Source organism: Adiantum capillus-veneris, chromosome 7 (genome assembly GCF_014529385.1).
Source record: "Adiantum capillus-veneris isolate H3 chromosome 7, ASM1452938v2, whole genome shotgun sequence".
In the NCBI taxonomy this organism is placed as follows: domain Eukaryota; kingdom Viridiplantae; phylum Streptophyta; class Polypodiopsida; order Polypodiales; family Pteridaceae; genus Adiantum; species Adiantum capillus-veneris.
Window position 1 is genome coordinate 101,736,699 of NC_140937.1, and position 9,510 is coordinate 101,746,208.

Consider the following 9,510-nt stretch of genomic DNA (forward strand, 5'->3'; position numbering starts at 1 on the left):
CTACAACAGACACCATGAGAGAGCGAGAGAGAGAGAAAAGGAAGAAAGAGGGTGAGGCAAATGAGAATATTCTCTCCTAATGCATTGTTATATTGTGGGAGCGAGTATGTAGAGCCAAGGATAGTGTATGTGTATGTGTATGTCCCTACTATATTGAAAAAAATTTATTGAATCAATAATTCACCTTATGGATCAAACTCCTATGAATAGTCTTTAATCCTTTGTTCTTTAGAGTCTTTCGTCACACCATTAATTAATTAATGGTGAAGATTTGCTGCGTCTTGCTCTGGGAAAAGAAAAGTTTGGTCGCTCTGCATGCGTCAGCTCTGGCGTGGACGCGGTTTTTTGGTGGCCTTCACGCGATACAGGCTAGAGTGTGTGGACTCTACAGGTCGCGAACGTAGTTTCGAGACTACCTGCGTCAGCTGTGGCGTGATCATAGTTTTTCTTCCTGATCTTCAGATGGCAAAGGCTGCATTGTCTGGGTGCTAGAGGTGAGCGCGATACACAGTGACAAAGAGTGCGAGAAACAGATTGCACTCAACACAATTTTTGATTGAGAAAAAGGATTCTTTGCTGAGAAAAGAGAGCACGGATTTTATAGCTGGTTGATAAAATTTTTGAGCCTATCAATGCCGCCTTGGAAGCCTACCAAGTAGGACTTAAAGTAGGCCAAAACATGGAAAACAAATGGAAAAACTATCCATCTCCAGACATGGAAGCAGCTAAGCTGGAAGCTTATCAAAATTTGGTAAGAATCATGTAGGAAATGCTGCATAAACAAAAACCCAAGCTTGAAAGTGTTGCAAAACCGGAAGAGCTTGTGGTAGAAGAAACAAAAGCAAAATCCGATGTGGTGGCAGAACCCCACCTTGAAACAAATGAACCAGAACTCATAGTGCTGGATAGTGAGGATGCCTTAGACGGAATTCCATTCGTGGAGGAAGACTGGCCAGGACCATTTATCGAAACATTTAGTTCTACAAAACTAATGTATTGGCTTATTATATGCATACAAAAGCATATCATTCGTACATGAGAACGTAGATAACTGTACACCAGGAGGTGATCAACTTCAGGCACACAAAATGAGATTCTGTGTAGGCTACAATTGAGAATGCATATTTCAATTATTGATCCTCCCAAGAAGATTTGAAAACCTGCATGCTATACCATTCAAACGGTTTAACTACATTTTCAACATTTCGACTTCTCTCTGCAATAGTAAAATTTTCTCTTCCAATTTTGTAACTTGCACATCAGCGACATTAACATCGTAATTGTCGACTGTGTTTTTGATGCTAGAAATCACTTCAAGAAGTTCTGAGCGCAGTGAGGGCTGATTCCTCGTCTTGTCACCAAGAAACTCCTTCAAAATGTCACCCAAGACATCCTCAATCCTCTCAATTCATGCATCTTCTACTTGCGTAAATGAGTCGTCTCCTTGTGTCACCTCCAAGGCCAACAACAACTAATCCTCATTTTGGTCGTCCATTGCGTGACTGAAAGCATCAACATAATACCGTTAGTTTCATTCTCTCAATAAAAAATAAATAGATACAAGAATCCAAACAACTAGAATCACTACACTAAGCGACCGTCATTACATCGATTTCATGAACAAGAAGGATATATTCGTCCCCTATTTGTGCATCTCTCACATACACGTCCATATCACCATTATCAGCAAGAGGAATAGTCGGGCTGCCAAACATACTCACCATCAGAAAGAGTTCTACTTGCTAACCATTATCTCAATGAAGCTGATGTTTTACCTTCTTGTTTTCTGCTGGCATGATAGAAACCAATCTGAGCGTGGATGTGTCGTGCTATATGTATCATTGTTCACAAAAATATTAATGATATCTTGGTAAGAAGCAGTTGCTTGATGCACCATGCACCTCCAAAGGGCCTTTATTTTACCTACTTCCATGCCTCGCCCTTAGTGCAGAGTTATCCATGACGAAGACGGGTAATATTTACCACTCTTAACCATTCTATGTGAAGTTGACAAGAAATCGTTACCTTTAGGGTGTCGCAAGCTATACTTCCAAAACATCAATGCTCTATCAAAAATATTCCTCGACGTCAAACAAACCTTGTTTTTCACCTCATCCGCATCATATAAGCTATACAATTCTATGCCTCTGTTCACATCATCAACACTAATATTATGCATAGCTTTCTGAAAATACGGCTCACGACTCTCCTTCAAACAATACCCTATCATCCCTTCGAAAGTGTGCATTTTGTGTTGTTTGAGTCCCCGATACAATACCATGCCACCCGCACGCAATGCTTTGTCCCATCCTAGATATTCTTTGACTCTTTTTTTCAGAGCAATAAGTGATGTCGCCCACAACCGGACCACCATTTGTAAATGCAGGTGAAAAAGAACTCCTCCCCTCTCAACCGCACACAGCACAGTTTCATTTTGAAGAAACCGTTCCATTTGCTGCAGCAAGCCTATATCTACGTCCCCACCCCCTATGGAGATAGTCACACTAACCTCCATCACTTTACTGATTTTTTTTTATGGTCTGTCCTTCCCTAGCTGTGCATCAACACTTTTTTGTTTCTTTGAAACAATTGATGGCTCTGCTTCTCCTCTAGCACGAGCTTCAGACTTTAGGCGCACCATCACATACACACGCAGAGAAGCCACCACACTCACAACAGACTACGACCAGGAAGAGCTAACTCAAAACACACACAATCACAACTTACGGTAAGCATTGCTCTGGGTTGCTTGGGACCATTGCACACAAAACATCGCCATCATACATCGCATAAAATATAACGCACAAGCAGCTCCCAGCACAACAGATGTCGACAGCTCTGACAGATCTCTCTCCATTGTCCATGTTGTGCCACGTCGATAAATCTTTTTGTTTTCCTCTGCTTTCCCCCCTAGCATCTCGTCAAATTCGCATTGCTTCAACCTCCTATCAAAATTAGAGGGACATACTAGAGTCTTTTTCGTCATGTCAAAAAAAAAAAAAGCAGCTTTGGAAAATAGCATTGGAAAGAAAATTTTTTCTCTCTTCAATTTTGAAAGAGACACATCTCAAAAATCTAATTTTTAAAGAGACACATGTCAAACAAACATACCTAAGTGACCTTCACCTTATGGATACTAAGACCTTTAGCAAACCAATAAAAAATTAAAATAAATATATGAGATTGGGGCTTTTGGACAGTCCCCTTGTGTAGCCTTTTAGATTTGAAAGAATAGAAATTAGAAAGCCTTAAAAAAAGTGGAAGCTATGAGAGAATAAAAATTTCAAAGTCTTAAAAACGTTGGAAGCTTTGAAAGAACACAAAATATTCCATAGTACTTCCTTTTGGCATGTCGAAAGGGCTAAGGCCATAGTGATGTGTTTCCTCTTTGTTAAGTTAAAGTGAAAAATTGAGAATATTTTTAAAATAATACATAATTCTTTTGATTGGTTGCCGGAAGCGAAAGACACTCATTACACAAACAAGCAGACACTGGATGAGTGGGTTGGTTGCTCTTACAATCATGAAAAGTCACCTTGCATTCGTACATCATTGCATATAGGTGAATAGTCTATAGGATAGCATTGTAGGCTAGTAGAGGTTTTCTCTCTCTCATAGTAAAGATATTGTCAAATGTAATGTTGCACACTCTCTCACACACACACACACTCTCTCTCTCTCTCTCTCTCTCATCTACTGGAGCTGTTGAAGCCCAGAATCAAACAACACAGGTAAGGGAACCCATCACGTCGCCTTCGCGACCTTCATGTCTATGCTACATAGTTCTTTTTCCGTGCACCTTCTCGCACTCGTCATCTGCACCATTCCCAACAGTAGCAAGTTTGTTTACCATTAGATAAGCATGGTGGAACTCAATGCCACTACCTGTTGGAGCATGGTGCTTCCAGCTCCATAGGAGATTCAGAGCTTGCTTCATAGTTGTGGTGATGCATCCAATGTTGAGGTGCACTACAGTGAAGGCTAACAGACACTGAATGTTGAGCATCTCCTCTTCTACATTTGAAAGTATGCAAATCAAGATGTTTGGGCCTGCTCACTTCCAATCATAGTATAAAGACAAATCATCACCAGATTGAGGTACCCTCAACTTCCCTTTGGTAGATTGGGAGAGGAGACTCATCATCTGTACCATTCCCAACAGTAGCAAGGCTGCCAAAGCTCATCACTGCAGCACTGATAGTGACCATTCCTTGAGGTCGTACAGCACACAAGTAGGCTCTCACAACACGCATGATATCATGGGAGTAAGAGTATTGGTCCTCTGTTCCTGCATATCCCCAAAATCGAGATAGAGATAGAGAATGCATGGACCCTTGCAACCCTAACGCTGTCACACACACATGTGCGAGGGATGTCTTAATGGCGTTTGTGTGGCTACCAAGCACTTTGACAAAGTAATTGCATTTGCAAACTACACAGACTCTCTCTCTCTCTCTCTCTCTCTCTCTCTCTCTCTCGCTTGGATCATAGGCTGGAAAAATATCTCTCTATGTCTCTCCCTCTGTCCCTATCCCCAAGATCTCACTGAGAGTCACACTCTCTGTATCTCTTCCCCGTTGCTTGAACCGCGGGCTCTAAAAAATTATTCTACATCTCTTTTCGTCTCCCCAAGACAGTGTTCTGGGAAAATGTGTCTCAACTTAATATCGTGCCTGCAAATGTCGGTTGAGAGAAGGGGACAGGGGAAGATGATGGAAGTGCTAAAGGAGGGGGTTGCAAGACTGGTTCAGGACTTTCAGATTGCTTGTGAAGGAGAAATTGTCCCAAAATAGAGAAAAATAGTGTAAACACTTGAAAAATAAATCAAATTTTCTAAAATTTCCTCTTAACAAATTCAAAAAAAGGAATTTCGTATACTTGGAAAAATGATTTCCTGAATATTGCCCCAGGATCTCACTCCTATTAATCAAGTACATCAAGCAAAATTTGTTACATTTTGTTGCACCTGCAAGGAAAATTTCTTGAAGTCCATGACTTGGAGAACATTGAGTGCAAAACGTGCATGGCTTTTAGAAGAATCTAATGCTCTCTCTCTCTCTCTCTCACTCTCACACACACACACACATTCTTAGGTTTGAACTTGAACTAGGCCTATTTTTTGGCTCTATTTTTGGCTTGCACAAAGGGCTAAGGCCATAGTGACATGTTCCCTTTTTGTTAGTGAAAAATGTCATTCATGTATTTTATTTTTAAAAGTTTAGGGTTTAGGGTTTAGTGGGCATTCATTGTTGTGGGAATGTTATCAAGAAAATGATGAAGCGACATGATCTTGTTTGTGTGCCAAATTAGGTGAATCCAATGAGTCTAATCTCTCTCTCTCTCTCTCTCTCTCTCTCTCTCTCTCTCTCTTTATGCATGGGTCCAAGTAATGTTGGTGTTCCACTTTGTTGGTCATCACGAGTTGGCGCGCTCGCTGTTCAAAGCTTCCTCTCTCTCTCTCTCTCTCTCTCTCTCTCTCCCCCTGTCTCTCTCGCTCTCTCGCAACTTTGTCACTCGCTGTTCAAAGCTTCCACTCTCTCTCTCTCGCTCGCGACTTTGACAAAATGCTCATAGGTAGTTGTGTTTGTCTCTGGAAACTTCTTATAGAGTCGATGGGCAAGGGCATTGGGCTTATAAGTGAGGGGACCGGAGGGGTGCAGTTGTGGGTTTGCTACCATTGGTACAACCAAACTGTGTCGATCTATGGAAGTGCAAGAAGTCGAGGCATGGCAGTTTGCAGGCAAATGGCAAGGACCTTGAGCAGATATTTGGTGGAGCCAAGAGCCAAGTACATCGAGTTGCAGAACTCGCTAGTCAAAACTGCAATTGTTTTTTGCTATCACAGGTGGCATGAGCAAATGCTTATATCACAAGGTTGGGAACGAGGAAAGGGGTGCTAGATGTAGGTGCCATGAAGTTTATGCTATGGGATTTGGAGCGAGATGTCTATAGGAGACTCTAGTTGCTAGGGTATGTATGCGACAACATGTCCATTGAGGGTTATTGCAAGTGAGTGCAACTCAAGTTTCATTATGGTCGTAGTGCTCTCAACATGGTTCTTTTACCCAAGGGCTACCGATATCTGGGATTCTTTTCATTGGCCGATGAATGGTGGTGGATCTTGCAGAGAAGCATACTTTAAAGTGCATGAAACCAAATGTGCAAAGCATCCTACTCTGTGACCAATGATTATCAAGGGTCAATGTTGGGTTTGTGGCCATGAGCCTTCAACATGAGAGGCGGTTCTTGTTTAGGAGGTGTCAAATCAAGGAGCAGCCTTGGTGTGGTCGCTTCATATTTGATCGGGCTTCTTAAGGGCTGAGGTGGACGGTGCGAAGGCGAGAAGGGGAGCTGAGTTGGAGTTTTTTTTTATACGCAATCAAAGGCTTGCCGACCGTGTGAAAGGGGGCTAAACCCAAAGCCTTTTTAAAGCTTCAGCTGGAAGAGGAAAAAAAAAACGATGCATGGTGGTGGCGGGACTGCTCGTTGATGCAGAGAGGTAACCGCCAGGTGTTTGGTGTGGTGGCCATGCAAAAGCAAGGAGAGGGCACGGCCAGTTGCATAAGGGAAGCCCGCCAGGTGAATACAAAAGGGCGCGGCAGTTGCATGAAGCCGGGGAGTCGGGTCAGTTCTTGCAGAAGGGAAGACGACCAATAGCGAGGTCGCTTTTGGCCAAAGGGGGGCAACCTCCTTGCAGAGAAAGATCGAGAGCCTGTGTGGTGTTGGCGTGGCTGCAAAGGCAGGTTATGTGGAGGAGTTGCTAGAGGGTGAAAAAGAGACGAGGGCTGACATGAACTAAGGGGGTCTCACCAACCGGGTAGAGTAGAGGTGGCGGGCCAGAGCATCCCGCTGCAGGACAACGCTACAGATGGCCAGTGAAGGGATTGCCATGCGCTACTGAGGAAGATGGCTCCATCAACAGAGAGAGCATAAGGTGGTGGGGGTATCGATTGCAGAAGGGTACCCACCAGGGGCTCCCATATGGAGGAGTAGGAGGCACAGGAGGGCCGCTTGAGGGCCTGCTACAAACACACGGGGTGGTGTAGTGGAAAAGGAGACAAGAGGGCCGCAGGGCTGAGGAGAAGGACGGACTGCAGGGTCGCATGTTCAAGGAGAAGGGTGCCTCGAGGAAGGAGGTTTTCGTGGGAGACTCATCATTATAAGACCTTTTTGGAGTGTTTTCTACTTGATTGTGATGTCTTCTATCCTTGAACTGTTCAATTTTTTCTCTCTAATTGTCTCGTCTAATATGGTCTCGTATATGTATATCTCCAAGGGTGATGGTTGTATAAATGCTTTCTATACGGATGTCGGTGTGTACAAGTCTGCAAGCTTGAGGGAAAACAGGTGTATGCCAGAGATTGGGTAGGGGTTTTTAGTATCGATTGTTATTGGATTGCTTATTTTGTTACATGATGCTCTACAGTGTCATATGTAGGTTATCATAGCATGCTTTGCAACTGGATCTATCCAGGTGAGGTCGGTCAAGATTGGGCTTGGACAGTAGCTGTTTGCAGATTGCATATCATGGTGTGTGTTTGCTAGGGGATAGGGGTGCTGTGAGATCATTGGGCTATAGAGAGGCATTTACCAAGTGTGCTGGTGGTTTTCCCACTTTCCCCTTTCCATGTTGTGGTGCCCCCACTGAGGACCCACTGATTGCTTCCTAACAAGGTGTTCTTGAGTTAAGATGAAGCAGGAGTTTGGGCCAGTGTTCAAAGGAGATGAGGATGGAGATGATTGGGTTGCCGATTTTGAGATGTTTATGCTGGTAGTATTGCATGATTCCATGTGATGAAGCGAAGCTCCAAACTCTACCTTTGGTGCTGCCAGGTAAAGCAAAAGTTTGATTCGATGGCTTAGAAGATGTGCACAAGTAGGACTGGGTCAGATTTCGCGAACAATTCTTACAAAGGTATCAAAAGGTGGTGTCCGTGTCAGAAGCAGATGCAAAGCTCAAAGCCTTGCAGCAGGAATTAAGTGCAAATTTTGATACTTTTCATAATAATTTTGAAGCCTGTTGGGGGGATTTTGTGGCTGCTACCCAAGCAACCAATGCAGGATTCTTTAAGCGGGAAAAGTTTCTATCATGCTTGCATCCCTATGTTCAAGAGAGAGTGGAGTATGAAGATCCAAGCACTTATGATGAAGCCGTCAGAGTTGCCAGAGCAAAGAGTCGAAAGATGAAGAAGAAGATGGAGGCACGATTGCTACAATCGGCAATCACGATAGCCAGTGGATCTAAGCCCAAACAGATTGATGAGCATCAAGAGGTAAAAGCTCCTTTTTTTGTTGATATGAATGTGATCAAAGCACGTGAAGCTGATGCCAGGTTAGAAGAGATAGAAGAAGTGCCAACCAGGTCTCAAAAGGTGCAAAGAGGTATATTCAGGGTACCACCCAGTTTGCTTCCTCAAGGAGACGAGGTGATAGAAGATCTTAAAGAAGAGGTCTCAATTCCAGAGCCAGCAATGAGGAAGGCAGTAGTGGTCCAAGAATTGACAAGTTCAAAAGAGGAGTCCGAAAGTTCCCATAGCTCCAGCAACAGTATGGACACAGATAGCATGTGGGAGACAGAATCCATGTATTCTAGGTATGAAAGTTTTGATTTTTTTCATGTAGATGAAGTGGAAAACAATGTATGCGAGTTGCCTGCCAACCATTTGAAGGTCAAAGAGAAGTACAGTGTTACACCTTGTGTGAATCTGCCAGTCGTGCAACCCTATCAAATGTCTTGTGATGGTGAGTCCCTATTGGAGGAAGAGGTATGGGTTGATTGTGCATTAGACCTAGTTGAAGAACACGTTTTTGAGAGTGACTTGCAGGAGCTGGAAGCAGAAACCGAGGTATGTCGAAGTGATTTGTCTATGCAGGGGGTGGGGCAACCTTGCCTTGGTCAGCATGTCGAGGTGTGATTTGAAGTCCCAGAGTTTGTGGGTACCCGTGGAGAGTTAGCTCCGGCAGAAGGCTCTATGGAAACTCATACAGGTGCAGTCTATGAGAGTGAGGCTCCATGCAGAGAGGAAGGTGACATGTTGGAGGGATTTGGCAGCTGCTGCCCAAGTGATCAATGCAGAATATTTTAAGCTGGAAAAATTTCTAGCTTTCCTCCATCCTTGTGTTTGAGATAAGGTGTACTATGAGGATCCAAAAGTTATGAAAAATCTATCAAAATGGAAAGAGCAAAGAGTCAAAAAATAAAGAAGAAAATGGAGATTGCTTCAGCCTACCATTACGGCCACTGGAGATAAGCTGAGATAGATAGATGAGTTCCAAGAGGTTAAGGCTCTTTCTTCTATTGATATGCATTTAATCAAAGCTTGTAGAAGTGATTCTAGGCTAGGGGAGATGCTATATGTGCCTACAAGGTCTTAAAAGGTGGAAAGGGGCATGTTCAAAGTGCCACCCAGTTTGCTTGCTGAAGAGGATGATATGGTGAAATATCTTGAAGAGGAAGTACTTGTTCCAGAATTGGCAACAAGGAAGGTAGCAGAGGTGTCAAAACTGGCA

At 43.4% G+C, this 9,510-nt stretch overlaps 1 protein-coding gene across 1 annotated transcript; it reads left to right on the top strand.

Annotated features, from left to right (window-relative positions):
- The first annotated feature begins 7,690 nt into the window (after positions 1-7,690).
- LOC147454338 (uncharacterized) lies at positions 7,691-8,915 on the top strand. The gene is made up of 2 exons (XM_086517032.1): positions 7,691-7,771; positions 7,881-8,915. Exons 1-2 carry the CDS (start codon positions 7,691-7,693, stop codon positions 8,913-8,915), a joined length of 1,116 nt encoding a protein of 371 aa, XP_086373158.1.
- The last annotated feature ends 595 nt before the right edge of the window (positions 8,916-9,510 follow it).

Coding starts and splice junctions, on each gene's coding strand:
- LOC147454338 (XM_086517032.1), top strand. CDS start 7,691: ATGAAGCAGGAGTTTGGGCCAGTGTTCAAAGGAGATGAGGATGGAGAT. Junction 7,772..7,880: donor ATTTTGAGATGTTTATGCTG/GTAGTATTGCAT, acceptor GTGCACAAGTAG/GACTGGGTCAGATTTCGCGA.